The 15,281-nt window shown below is 35.3% G+C and overlaps 1 protein-coding gene across 1 annotated transcript in view; it reads right to left on the bottom strand.

The window, feature by feature from the left end:
* The window catches only part of VPS50 (VPS50 subunit of EARP/GARPII complex), an 81,866-nt gene that overhangs the window by 45,558 nt on the left and 21,027 nt on the right, over positions 1 to 15,281 (bottom strand). The window contains exons 9-13 of the mRNA XM_063151418.1: positions 14,460 to 14,542; positions 12,834 to 12,876; positions 9,960 to 10,058; positions 6,306 to 6,446; positions 3,076 to 3,211 (exon numbers count right to left, since the gene is read on the bottom strand). Of these exons, the coding sequence (XP_063007488.1) occupies positions 3,076 to 3,211; positions 6,306 to 6,446; positions 9,960 to 10,058; positions 12,834 to 12,876; positions 14,460 to 14,542 (502 nt within the window). The remainder of the gene's footprint in view (positions 1 to 3,075; positions 3,212 to 6,305; positions 6,447 to 9,959; positions 10,059 to 12,833; positions 12,877 to 14,459; positions 14,543 to 15,281) is intronic.

The following is a 15,281-nucleotide window of genomic DNA, read 5'->3' as shown; positions in this document are numbered from 1 at the left end:
CAATAATCAGCCAGAATCTAAAAGTTCCAGTACTGTGAACTGAATAACTCCTCGTCAAAATTAAAAACACAATAAATACACTCTGGAATTTGGGTTTATATTAGGGATATTCATTTTTCAAGGTTGCAAATCTGTGTTCAACTTCCTCTTTTGTTAAGACAGTGAGACTGGTTTTGCAGGTTAACTGAGAATCTACCCTAATAACTCAAAATGAGATGATAAGAGGCTGTTTTATGTGTAAACAAGACCTAAACTTAATTCTATACTATATCTACTGTTGCAGGGCATGCAAAACATGTTCCTTAGGAAAGAAAAATAATAAAACAAATATTACCCACTGCCTACATAAATCATAATTTACTAACTGTACCTAAATATGCTCATCTTCTGAAAGTAAGAATTCTGACAAATTCATTTTCCTGATCTTCCATGGAAGATTAAATGAAACACAAACAGAAAGAATCTAAGACTAATTTCTAGGAACAGAAAACCTCTACGTGGATTTAACCTTTCCCAGACTATCAAGGAAACAAAACCAGCAATCTTAGCCAGAGCACACTTTTTGTGTGTCTCTGCAACCTCCTCTCTTTTGAACTTCTGCAGACTGAAGACAATGCTCAACAAGGCAGTGTCTTTTACCTGTTGGTCTCTAGATTAAGACCATAGTCCCTGTACTCCCAAACTGCCATTCTTGAAGGAATGGTTGGACAGACACTGCAATATAAATGTTATTGTTCACTAAAATAATCAATGGAATATTCTCTCTCTGTCAGTCTCCCAATGATCTTGGTTTATGGGCAGTCATGCTAAGACATCTTGTTTCCAGTCCTTTAATGAACTGCACTGCAGCTAATTTCACACATGCAAACACATTAATTTAGGATAACTTCCTTGAAAATCAAGGACTGCACAAGCATTTACACATTTGGCATTGAGGAATTTGAAACAGGCAGAGAACACATATATTCATAACTACACATAAAAAGAAGGATCAAAACCATCCAGGAGTCATTATTCTAGATGTCTGATTTAAACATAGTGATTCTTCATGTTTTTCAGTATTTCTCAAAATTCAAAAAGGCAGCTTTCAGTAATAACAAAAGGTTTTTGTTTAATCCCTGGATGACAGAGGAAAGCAAAAAAAGGACTCAATCAAATCTCTGTCTTCTAGCTTCACTCTTTGAATACTAAGCAGGTCTTGCCCAGAATTTACATAGTACTATAAAGGAAACATTTTAAAAATTAAAATGGTTCAAATTGAATTTACATCCTACATAATTTTCTTCTCACTTTTCTTTGAATCTTTTACAGATAAGCTGTTACCATCTTTTACTCCTAGGATTACACATGTGAAATCAGAAGTTTAAATGCTATAGTGATCATTTTACCACTCACTTTCAGGTCTTCTGTTATATCATTATCTCACTAATACCTGTAGATTATATCAACACCACAGTAAATTTCATGCTATGAAACCAGGCAAGCCTTCACACAAACAGGTGTGACTTCAAAGATCACTTTGCTTTGAGCAGGGAAAACAAAAATTATCTGCATAGGTCCCTTTAAAATTTTCTGTTTGATTCTTTACTAAAAACATAAAAAATGCTCTGACCACAACAAACAGTGTAATGGAAAATTTTCCAGTAAGTAGTTTATTTTGAGGGATGAAACCTCATATTACAGCAATTTGCTGTTTAGCATACAAACAACAAAACCATAGACTAAGTAGTAGCTCATTAAATATGACACAGATATAGATAAATACGGCATTCATTTCACATTATGTTGATAATTTTAGTTCACTAATTTTATGTTCAGTTTGATTAAACAAGTTCTACATATACTTAATTCTGTCTTTCCAAGGAATTCTTTTGTATAAGTTTCACTACTAAAATACAAAGAGCTTTATTTATAATGTCTTTCAAGTCCAGCTTCTCACTTCTACAGTTGTACTTGTGCCTTAAGATCAATAGTCCCTTGACACATTTAAGGCACTTTCTAAGAGTGCTGAGATTAACTGGGACAATACTGGGACAGCCATGAGTTCCCAAAACTACAAAAGCCATATATAGCAGTACATCTGCTGCTCCAGTCTGTGGGGCTTATATAAAGAACAACTTCAGCATAATCTCCTGAAGTGGCTCCCTGGTTCCCTCTGACATACATGCCCATTCTACAGGAATTTTACTCTTTGACTTTACCACATATCACAGCCATCAAATCAATAAGTATGAAATGAGAATTCCCAGTACAGTTTCAATAATTACTGTAGAATAAGCAATGAGTTTTAGAAAAACAACCAGTAGTTATTTACAGTCCCTCTGAAATTAAACTGTACTTCTAAAATTCCCTTCTGTGTGCTTTATCATTGCTGAAGTATTTGAAAAAGTGATTCAGCAGATCACTACATTTCAGTTGTACATTACAGCTAAGCCGTAACTCCAGAAAATTAAAAACTGAGTGACAGAAGGCTAGTAGTAAACATACCAAAACACTCTGGCATGCATTTAAAAGCAGTGTGTCTAAAATTATGCATCTGACTGTATAGATAACTTTATTAGGCTTAATGGCTCCTGTAGAAGGCTTTAGAGTGCAGATTGTTTTCTTTCCTCAAGACGTCACAAGTAACGACTCTAAGGGGAGCTAGTTTTGTAAGTGCATATGTGGCTGAATTAGGAGTCTACTGTGACCATTTTTCCATTAAGTAAGTTCTTTATGGTACCTGCATGATTTTACATCTGCAAAAATCACAGCAAGATGGACACAAGAGAAGAAAATGTAACTATGATCTTTTTTTTTAAGATTCAACACAAAAGGGAAGGACATTTCCCTAAGCACTGTTTAAAATAAAATTATTTATATCTGCAAGACTGGCACATACAAACATTCATTAAAAAATTAATCTTATACTGGAGAGTAAAAAAATCCAGTGAGTGCTTTAGTCCTTACTACACACTATCAACAAAAATGCTGAAGGCACTGGGGCAAGACCACAAAGATACCAACACATAAATTAATAACTTGAGCTTAAGTTATTTCCAAATATCAGAAGTTTTGTTCCCAGAGGTTTCTTACCAGAAGACACAACTGCTGCCTCATCTTGGTCATGGTCCTCATGCCACTGCATTGTTCGGTAGTAACTGAGCATGACTTCCCAGAGGGCTTTGCAGAGATCAGCAAGGCATGGAATGTAGCTGTCTGATGTGATGTGCTACAGAACAACAATCAGCATTGGGAAACTTCAAAATGGTGTTTATTTTTTGCTGCAGCAACACAAACCATAAGAAACTCTTCAAATTTATATAGCGGAGCTGACACACAGCAGTTTCATTTTCAATGTATTTTAAGAAGTGACAGATTCCTGATTTTGGTCAACTAATCAAATGCTGTCCAACAGTACAAAGTGTTTTTGTTACCATCTTCTTTTAAATTTCCTCAATTGGCCTGTATGTTAACTACTTTTACATTTACTTCACAGTGACACAGAAGCAGAAGTAAGGCCATCTCACTACCACAGGGATGCAACCACCCTGTGTGGCAGTTCAGGGACACAGACTTCTGTACTGCAGTGCTACAGAGAAGCCCTCCTGGCAAATACCCCACTGGGTTGAACGAGCTCTAAAGTAGTAGTTAAAAAAAAGCAACTTGCTGATTCACCAATTTTCTCTATTAACTCATGTTATTCTTCCTGTATTTCAGAGCTTTTAGTATCTAAAATCTAAAGTTCTTTTGTGAATCACTATACTTGAAGACATACTGACTTTCAGGTGGACAGGAAGAAAGGATTACTTACTAAATACCAAGATAATTCAATTTAAACTAGGGAAACAACTGAATTTCTTTGAGCTTATACTAGAATAAAGAAAATCAAAACTTGAGACTGAAGCAGCAAAACTTTGCCCTGCTCCAGAAATATTCAAAAAGAGAAAACATGTAAAAGCATGGCATATTGCTACGAAAAGAGACTCAACAAAGAATCAGTGACCCTGAGTAGACAGGCACTAACTTTCATAAATGCTTAAGGATTTCTGAAAATATTACTCTTTTTTAAAAGATTCACATTATTATAATATTCAGTATCTGACTTTCAAATAGATGCAAACATAACAAAGAAAAAAGCCACTGTAGTCCTCCCCTACCCATCTACAATGGAAAGCTAGATGAGTTCTTTTTGACAGATTTTCAGAAGCACACAGCAGCATGCCTGCCTCAAAAGCAATACTTCAATTTTATATGATTTCCCTTGCTTAATTAGAGTAAGTACTCCATAACCCTTTACATGTTAAGGGCATCCTGGGTTAACAGCATTGGCTGCCTGAAAAAGGTTCTCACTTGAACTAAACGAAGAGAAAGAGGGCTCATATTTCAGTCTTGAACAATTTATTCCTCAACAACTGAGTGCATGAGATGAAAACCTGCTGTTTTTTCTACAGGAAGTTAGAAATTGAATTGCTATGATAGCTCATCTTATTTAGAACCCTGTTTTCACAAATGCATTACAACAGGCAACAACCAACACTGAACAGCATAGTAAGAGACCAACATTTCCCATCTGCAGCCTGTTCCTAAATATCTAATGGTTACCAAGATAGTAATGAAAAATTTAAAAAATAAATTTCAATGCAATTGCAGCAATATTCACAGTAGAATAAAGTCCTAAAATCTGAGTACCTTCATTTACACAGAATGCCAGCTATTGCAGGGTCACATTAACTCAAGCATCATGTCATTAATACTTTGTATAAGTAAAGACTAACAGAAATAATGACGTAATAATTTTGTAACCATGCAGTTAAAGCCACTCTCTTTCCGTGTATTACAAAATTGGTATTTCCAAGTACCTGAAAGTTTCTTCCACACACTCAAGTATAAGGATAAACAGCAACACTAAACCTGGATTTTAGAACTGGTCAGAAGCAGCTCAGCAGTAGTTTGTAAGTGCAAATAAGTGGGCTTAGTATCATTAGTATTAGCAAAGAATGAGAAATAAACTGAAGGACATACAGAAGCATAAAGAAAAAGAAAGAAAAAGAAAAACCTGGGAGAAAAGTTCATTAGAAACTAAAAAACAAAAATAAAACCACACTCTGAAGGCTTACAGAAGAAAGATGAAAGGACTGCAGTCTGGAGAACAAAGATCAGGGTTTGCTGGCTTTCTGCAACTAGAATTCATCTCAGTGAAGTGGAAATACCAACTATCCAAAAACTTACTCATTATAATAATGAATACTCAAGTCAATTATTCCTACTAAATTTATTTTGTTTATCACACTTTTATTTATATGAAGGCTCTTAGATAATGTAAACTTTTTAAGTCAAAGAGGCACCTCTTTGAAATGAAATGGTTTACAATGCAGATGTATTGATTACTAGTGGCAGCTACATGATCTCAGGAGATAAGAGAAGTGAAAGAACAGAAAATGGATCAGAATATGAACTTTAATCTCCTTGTGACTGTATTTCAATTTAATAAATTGCAACTGATGGGGTGGGTCCTTAAGTTGATGAAGTATGATGAGGGCTTCATCTGTGACTGAAAAAAATATCCTAAAGAACATTCAAGATAGAAACATAATTTCAAATGGAATTCTACATTAGAACCACCTAAAATATCTCACATAGTTCTTCCCCATCACTGAAATTTTAGAAAATTTCTCAGGGTGTAACAGTAAATTCCCAAGTGAAAAAATTAAAAGAGTGAATTAAAAATTTGTACATTCATTCTAAAAACATTACAAAATATGCAAGAAACTGCATTTAAAATTTGCAGTACAGGAAAATATATGTATATTCCCAGCCCATGATCTGCCCATTATCAGGCTTTCTCATCTCAATATTATAGCTGTCCCTCATCCTGGTATCAAAAGTGCAAAATTAGATGTGAGAATGAAAAGTGAATGATACAAAGTCAGGAATAATGGGAAGACACCAATTAAAATAGAATCTTTACAAGAATTCTTATTGAAATGCATTATCAGAGAAATTGTGAATATTACCTAAATGCACTGGAATGAAATTCAAAGATAATAGTTATTCCAATAACTAGTATATCATACTGAAGACACATTTTGAAATGCTGGTCTTTGTTTGTTAGACGGAGTGCACAAGATCTCCAAGGTGCTAACATTTAGTGCACTCAAAATTACCATTAAGTTACAACTAACAAATAGCTCAAATAGTCATAAGCTGTATTAAGAAACTACAGTAGCCATAGGGTTAACAAATGACTCCCTACTGACAAAACGTACGCTTATAAAAGTGAAAAAAATCAGATAAAAAAATACATATATGCAAGAATTACATACTGTACAGAGGTCTTTGTACTGTAACTTCTGGAACTTGGTGTCTGTGTTTCCTGCACACAGCTCCACATATCCAAGGACTACTTGAAACACAGTGTTGTGAATGGCTTGGGTGAAGTGCATATGTAACTGGTCCATTGCTGTCTGAAAGAAATGGAGTAACATAAAACCAAACAGTAAAATTCAATTTATCATCTGCCATTATCTTTTAGCCATCATCTTTTAGCCATCATCTTTTAACATACATCTTTTTCAGTACTGAACACTTGTAAGCCTGTCCTCCAATCTCTGTCTCAAAAATACCAAATACATATCTTGGCATTATTAGAATATGGTCACATAAAAGAGTTCAGGTATTGCAAGTAAAGTCAGTTCCCTCTGCCATCTTCCCTCTTTACCTTTTTTTGTACACTGTCACTAGTAAATATTAATATAATATAGCTAATTATAGAATTTACTCACTCATTTACCCTCCTCCCAATCATTGATAACATGAGTTGGGATTCATGCTCTTTCTCCCTGGAAGAACACTGGAAACACTGCCAAGTAAATAAAAAATATTTCCTTTGCAATCATTAAAATTAAAAGCCTAAAGTCTTCATCCACTTGCCAGAGTGAAGAACACAAGTACAATTAAGCATTACAGAAAGGCATGCACATCATATAAATAAATTTCCTATAAAATTCCTCTTTTTGGTAGAAAAATCAACATTTGTTTTTAAAAAAAAAAGACTACATTTTCCAGGAAAAAGAAATATGTACTAAGGACTAATGATTATGTAACAAATTAGTTTTGCCACAATCATGTCTGATTTCAGATCAGGATATTTACCAAGTGTCCCCGTTCTTAATAAATTATACATAACATTATTCCATTTCAGAAACTGAATTTTCTCATTGTTTTCACATATATGTAATCAGCAGATTTGTAAGTGTTCAGTTTAACTACTTCCTATTCAACATTTTTAGCTACCAACAAGAGCTGAGAACTCAATTACACCACAAGAAATGAAGAAGCAATTCTGCTTAAACCCTATGGAACAACAGATGATTTCCTATAGTTGGTCTTCACCTGAATTAGCTAAAGAAAACAGAATGATAAATGAAATAAAGAAAAGTACTTAAGATACTGAAGGACTTTGACATTTTGTTTACTGAGAAGAGGTCAATATGGGAGAGATTTGAATAAATATGCAACTAAATTATTTTAGGACAAGTCCAAAATATGTACTTTACTAGTAATAAAAAAATGCCAAAACCAAGTCACTCTATAATGGAAAAAAGCAAGCAAAATCATGCAGTAACAAATAACACTTTTGTTTAGTCAGAAACGCCATTCGTCTCCAACAAATATCTGCCTTTCTCAACATGCCACGTGCTTGACATGCAGTGCCTATTTTTCTTCAGTAACTAAGAAACTGAATACAGTGCACTAAAAAAATCTTCTCCCCTGATTTTAAGTTGCAGTCTTTAGGCATTCCAATAGTTCTGCACATTAACAAAGTATGGGAAGATGAATTCATTTCTATCCTATTGCAGAGCTGCACTGGTTTTACAGCCAAGCCAGGAAAAAATGAATCCAACTTTGCTAGAAAGGTTCTAATTAGAAAGATGCAAAACAAACAAACAAAACTTTAAAACAAACCCAAGAAAGGCAATCTTATATCAGATATCCTCCTGAAATCTGGAAAGAGCATTAAAAAAGCCAAGCATAATAAAGAATGATTGGGGTTCTTGTCCTGTCTTGACCAGGGGACATGTGCTTTGACTCGTCTTTAGCAACTAAAGCTTTCTGGGGGAATATCTTCCCTAAGTAAAATAATCCCTGTTAGACTGGCACCACCACGTTCAGCCTGTACTATGAGCACTGATCACTGACAAAACATGTCTCCAAGACTTTCCTGTCTCCTTATCCTTCTTACTCCACAGGATCTTGGTATTAGCTGCCATACTTCATACCTTCTTAAGTAAACTGAATTTCCTTCTCAGAGAAACAAATAAGTATGAAGTATTGGTTTCTCTGGGTCTGGATTGAAAGCACTTGAGACAGTAGTTCATGTTCAGACTCAGGTGTTTATTATTTCTTATCAGTAAAACAGTCTCATTACTGTGAGTTCAGCAGCTTTTCATTAGAAGGCACAAAATGGCCAACAAACTCTTGTTACAAGGTCTTCTGATACTAAATTAACCAATTAAGAACTGACACCTAGATTATTTTCCCTTTTTACCCAATAATGATCCCACAGAGCCTGCAATACGGACTTCTATGCCCAATTACAGTGCCACCCAAACCCAAGAAGAAGAAGGAAGGAGGAAAGCATGAAGAAGAAACTCAGGATGACACCCTATGCCCTCCATCTTGCTTCCATCCACAACACACTAAAAATCCTCAGACCTAAATTTCTTACCAAGTGACACACTTACACTACTCTCTATAACCTATTTCACACTTTTGTGGATTCTAGTCTATCTTGAATTCTAGGAAACTTTCTCCATGAATTAGGGTCAAAGTGCTGCCTTGGGGGTCAGGACACCCTAGAGCAGACAGAGAAATATTCCAGATGCCCTGGGTTTCCACAATGAAGCCTCAAGACAGTGCACCAAACAGAAGAGAACTCCATCCTAAGGGAGAACCTAGGTCTACTCTTACATACACAGAAAGGGCTCCAGGCACACACACTAGTGTAACTTTCAGGACATGTTCACAGTATGTGTTTGACATGCCATGGGATGTACATTAGTGCAAAAATCGATCTCCTCACATGTTCCATTGTTGTCATGTTAACAGTACAATATAAAATGGAAATACTCAAGGCAGAGGTAGTGTACAACCCAGAAAAACAGATCTGGCAATAAAAAAATAGTATTCACATCACCAAATAGAATGAATAGTGCAAACAGCAGTATAAACAGAGCTGAAATATGCAACTTTTACTGTTATGATCTGTCCAAAAAATTACAGGTTGCAGTAACACAGAGCTCACCTTTAGCAAGTACTGTTAAATTACATGAGCATTATAAAAACCTTTGTATCCATATATTTGGCAAGATCCATCAGCATTAGTGTGCTGGTTTTGGCTGGCATAGAGTTATTTTCTTCACAGTAGCTGGTATGGGGCATGGGGCTGTGTTTTTGATTTGTGCTGCAAACAGTGTTGATAATTCAGGGATGTTTTAGCTATTGCTGAGCACGGCTTACACAGGGTCAAGGTCTTTTGTGCTTCTCACCCCAACCCTCCGGAGGGGGCTGGGGGTGCACAAAGAGTTGGGAGGAGACACAGCCAGGACAGCTGACCCCAACTGAGCAAAGGGATATTCCATAACATGTGGTGTCATGCTTAGTAATAAAAGCTGGGGCAAGAAGAAAGAACGGGGGAACGTTTGGAGTGATGAAGTTCATCTTCACAAGTCACTGTTACACATGATGGAGTCCTGCTGTCCTGGCCATGACTGAACACCTGCCTGCCTCTGACTTTGCCATTGCACCAAGGAGGAAGTGAGCAGCTGTGTGGGGCTTAGCTGCCACCTGGGATTAAACCACAACAACTAGGAAAATAAATTTCCATCACAATACTCAAAGCTTCATGCTGTGACATGACTATTCTTTGTGAGTTCCTCAGAAGATAAGTACTAACCTGTGTTTTTAACAGTACTAACCTGTGTTTTTCCAAGCAGCCTGTAAGCCTGTTGAACCTTTGTATAATGATTGATATCAAAATTCTTGCATATTTTGGAAAGTGCTACGTCCAATTGTTCCTATAAAAATGGAAGAAAAACATGCATTAAACATTAAAAAAAAAAAAAAAACAGGTCACGTAATACATTACTTAAACAACAAGAAGTGAGGAAAATGTTTATTTAAACAGTGTGATAATTATGGTTGTAAAGTAACTAAGACTGTGTGTGACTGGACTTTTCTGAGGTGCTTAAGTGTCAGTTCTCACAGTGTAAGTACTTCAGTGTCAGCCAAAGAGTTCCACCACTCCCAAAAACAAGCAAGAACTCTGCAGTCAAATTAAAGTGATGTTTACTTTGAGAAGACCAGGAACATCAATATGGGAGAGCTGGGATTTCTAAGCTGGTCTACTTCCACCCCTAAAAAAAACCAGATCTGGGGATTTCAGCTCAATCAATTCCATTACAGACTTCTTAACCCTCTGACTGCATCTCTTAAATGGAACTAACACTGCCTGAATATAAAGTTCATTGGCAAGACAGCCATTTATAGAATACTATATCAGCACAACAATCAGTACCTGAGAGAGTCAAAAAAAAAGGAGACACACAAATACAGGTTCTGCCAGCAGAGCTGTGTCTGAGCATACTGAACAGCTCTGCAGAAAATGAAGTTCATCTACTATCTAAACTAAGTGAAAAAAAAACTTCAAGAGGATCATGTATTTCATGACTAATAAAGCTTTCAAGAATTTGACTACATAGCTTAATAACATAATTCTCATGTAGACACTGCAATATATTCAGATACACAACCTAATCCTAGTTTTTTTCAACCAACAATAAATAAAAACAGAATGAATCAATAACATAACATACACAATCAAAAAATATTTTCTTTCCTTGCTAAATATTAAAACCATTCCAATTCTTATTATTTAGTGATCTTGCAATACAGTCTTGCTCTTAAAAATAGAAACCACAGTAGACGGGTGTTCAGCCTCTTATGTACTTTTACTTAATCCATTGGAAAATTTTCATTAATTACATCATTAGCCGCAAAATATTTTTGGTGGTAATCCTAGAGATTTGGTGGGGGTTGTGCATTGTACTTTCAAGCCTATGCTAAATGGTGAAAGGACAAGTAACCTAAAGACTCAGAACTTCTCTAAAACATTACTCAGCAATTTGAATTTCAGACATCTACAGATTTTTTTAAAAAATTCTCTCTTGTTTCTTGCAGAACACCTGTACAAAGAAAAAAACTGGGATATCAAACTGCCCATGAACAGAGATATTAAACAGAGAACATTAATCTTTTCTGCTACATTTTTCAACAGTACCTTCCACTAAAGCCATCTTGCATTTGTAAAAGCCATCATTGTATGTAACTTAGTATAAAAGTAAGATCTATGTTAAAGCCTAAATTTAAAAAAATATTAAAAAAAGGAAAAAGGAATGCACTTAAGTAGAGGCACTCAACTATTGAAAAGACTCATTATGGAATTTCTAACTAGCAGAATATTATTCTATATCAATTAGACCATGAATTTTTCAGCAATACTCCATGGACCCCAGGATGACTTCATGTTTCCATGATGTTTCTTCCATGCGCACAGGCATAACTCCAGTAAAAAATAAGATAGTTTCAGAGAAAAAAAGTAAGATATTTTCATAAATTCACAAGTAATAAATAAAAATCATGAATGTGATTATTTAGTTAGCTGCGAATTGCTTTCACCAACCAATATGGCACATTTTAACATATTTTGATAAGATCAGAATTTGCTCTTCAAAGCTGTTACTGGAAGGAAGTAAAAATGCATTTCTCCTTTTAAGCAACATCAGTATTCGCTCATGAAGGAAAAAAGAGTGCTCACTCTCACACAGCCTGTGTTGGAGTGGTAAGAAAACAGTCATTCCACCAGCTTTTGTGAACCAAACATGCTCTGAATAAAGCACTGTCAGAGAAAGAGTAAAGGAACAAAAAAAAGCTTTGCATAAAAGCTGAAGTACAAAGACATAACTGAAGGAAATTGACAAAATTTTAATTTTACAGTGAATTAAATAACAAGGTATGATAGCACAAAACACGTGCTAGTCTGACTTTCTGAAGAGCATGTGACAACGGGTGTAGACAGCTGCTCTAACAGCTGATTCAGGTTCCTGCTAAACATTACATGTGTATGCATTACATGCATCACATATACATTATACATACCTACATTGCTAGACTTCCTACAAAAAGCTTGCCAAGTTCCAGCTCAAAATTACCTAGTAGTGGAGTTCAAAGCATTCCCTTTTTTTTCCACCAGTTTCTGGGAAGACACTCAACATTTTATATTCCTTTGCTTTTGTCATGCTATCTACCAACTTAAACCAACCTTAGTCTCATCCTTCACAGCTATTCAAGTCTTATTTCCAGCAGCTTAGCACAGTCCTATCCAGCAGTTTCCAGTTTGCTAATCTCTAAAATTTCCTATGAAACTGGGATCTCTTGTACAGCTTATCCAAACCTACTGTCTTGCTATTAATTTACTTTTCACAACTGTTTGGAAGCTCAGTACTTCAAATGTTATGTACTTCTTTAACTTGACTGCTCTACCACTTGCAGTGAGCACAACTAGTGGACTGGGTCATAACATATTGTAGAGCATTTAGATTGATTACAGCACTAAAGTCTACATGAACAGCAGTGGCTACAGCATCCAAAGAGAGTATTTGAAAGAAATGCACACATTCTATAATTGCTAACAACATTTAACTAGAAAGCTCTAGTACTTAGAGATTAAATAGTATCACACACTTAGAGGTCAAATATTAGCATATACTGAACATCAGTATAATAATTCTTACCTCTATTTGTTCCAAGGTGTCTTGCAGTTTTGAATTTAACTCACTATTGATGAATGAAAAAAATGTTTAGAATAAAATTACTGATTATATAAACATTTCAGACCATTTCTTACTTCCAACAACCCTATTGCTGAGTCACAACATAGCAATTCATCATAAACCATTAAGCTGCTGTTGCTGTGTCAGACTAGCACCATCACACCACTGCTATGTTGAAAGGCAGATTATTGTAGGCTTATAATGCAACAGTGTTAAGAGGGTCTAGACAAGACTCCATCCTGCTAGGATTTAACCTTCAAAGACATTCCCAACCACCAAGAAACTGGATTTAAGTGTTTTGGTATGGCACTGTGATCTATACCAGAACATACCCAGAAGGGTCAGGCTGTCAAACCTTTCCAAACTACAGTAATTTTTATTTGTTACTCAGGAACCCCTTACAGAAATGCTATCAGAAAAAGAGAATTTAAGCTTCTTCAGAAAAAAATGTAAAATTTGGTATAAAAAAACCCCAAAAACAGCTACCATAAGAGAAACTATTTAGACAAAGAAAGACACCACTGCACCTTTGCAACAACCAGCTTTAAAAATCTCAGAATATATCTTTAAAAATCTTTATATTTAAAGATATCTTTAAATATCTTTTAAAATCTCTTTAAAATCTCAGCAGCAATAAAAAAAAGAGAACAAAAAGACTACTATGTTTTTGTTTGGAAGGGTCAAAGCAACAAAGAAATAGGCAGGATACTCTCTTCTTGCACAGAAATCAGAGTTTTCATTAAATAATCACCATATCTCATTTTAGACAACTTCCCTCTGTGCTGTGAATCTTCTCCTTAGGGGCCTACATTAATTATCAAAAGACAGATTTTAGCATCTCTGCTTAGTTCTCTACATTTAAATGATACACCCATCACCCTCCTTTTTTGTTTCCATTGGATAAATTTGGTACACCATCCTGCAAAAAAAAGTTTAAATAGAAAAAAAATGGCATCAAAAACAACTGCCATTAAACATTAAAGAGAGTAGCCAGTGTTTCTTTATTCTTTCTCTTATGGAGGTCTTTATTACGGACCTCCATAATAATCTGATATTACTGCATCTCCTGCTGGAATTTATGAGTATTTCCCGCTATTTCTTTTTTTTTTTTTTAAGTGATGAAAACATCGAGTCTTTCTAAGTTAGAAACTGCAGATATTTGTATTAGTTTAAGTTCTGAAAGCAATTTCTTCATGTCAGCATGAAACTCTGCACTTGCTAATTTCATTAGGTATCCTGCAGAAGCCATCTTTCTATGGGCAAATTAATTCCAGAATAGAAACTTCTCATTAAAAACTCAGCTCAGGTATCTCTAGGCGGGAGGCTGTAGCACAGTTATAATTCACTTTAAGTTGCAAAACAATTATATAGTCTAAACATTCATTATGTGCTCTTATTACTGAAGATTGGTTAGTCATGGTAGAGAGAGGTGGAAAAATACAGAGGATACTTAAGCTTTTACAACTGCCTCAATTTTACTTTTCTCAGCTGAAAATTGCTCTTCAATTTAACTTTCTTTAGAGAATGAGAATCAATGATCACAAATAAAATCATATAAAAGCTGACATCTGCACAATGTCACCCTACCTTATACAACTGTAGTGTTTGAAAGTGCTGGCAGCTTTCTGGCATTCCAAGCATAGTTGAATAGCTCCTGGATAATCCTCCTCCTTAGGATAAAATAAAATTGAAAGCTCATCTGAAGTAACAGTGCAATACCCATTTTTCTTGCATGCTTATGTATAAACATTAGGAATAAATATTTTGCCTCTCCTGTCTCTACAGTAAAAGAGCTAGGGTTAACTAAGTAAAGGGTTAGTAAAAGTAAAAGAGTTAGGGTTAACTTCAAAAGTTAAAAGTGAGGGTCTCCTGCAGCACTTAACGTGCAGGTAATTTAGCATTAGCAACATCTGAAAACACTGGGTATTACATTACATTACCTTATGCAAACAACATGCTGCATTGTTTCCTTATCCATACATAAAAAATACATCACAAACAACTAGCATCTTCCCAGTAATCTATTCATGAACATGGAAAGAGGTTAATTCAGGCACAGGCAGGCTATTCCCATTGTTTATGAAACATAAAGGAGACAAGGAAGACACTCCCAACATTATGCCCAAATAAACACTATTTAAATTGACACATCCAGCTCATTAGAAATTAGCTTCAACACAACTGACTCATAGAAGGCCTCAGGAAACAACACACTATGGATGCATTGTCCTAATATTTAAGAAGAATATCTAATAAGTAAACAGCTCAATCAGGAAGTATTATGAGGATGTCAGGACAAAACAAAAACATACACACAAAAATGTAAAACCCAAGGATCCTACCAACAAGACATGAGCATTGCCTTGCATATACCTACTGTTCTGGTATTCTATTAAACAGGAGACCAGA

This window comes from Melospiza melodia, chromosome 1 (assembly GCF_035770615.1).
Source record: "Melospiza melodia melodia isolate bMelMel2 chromosome 1, bMelMel2.pri, whole genome shotgun sequence".
Taxonomy (NCBI): Eukaryota; Metazoa; Chordata; class Aves; order Passeriformes; family Passerellidae; genus Melospiza; species Melospiza melodia.
This window is presented reverse-complemented; position numbering and strand designations above follow the sequence as displayed.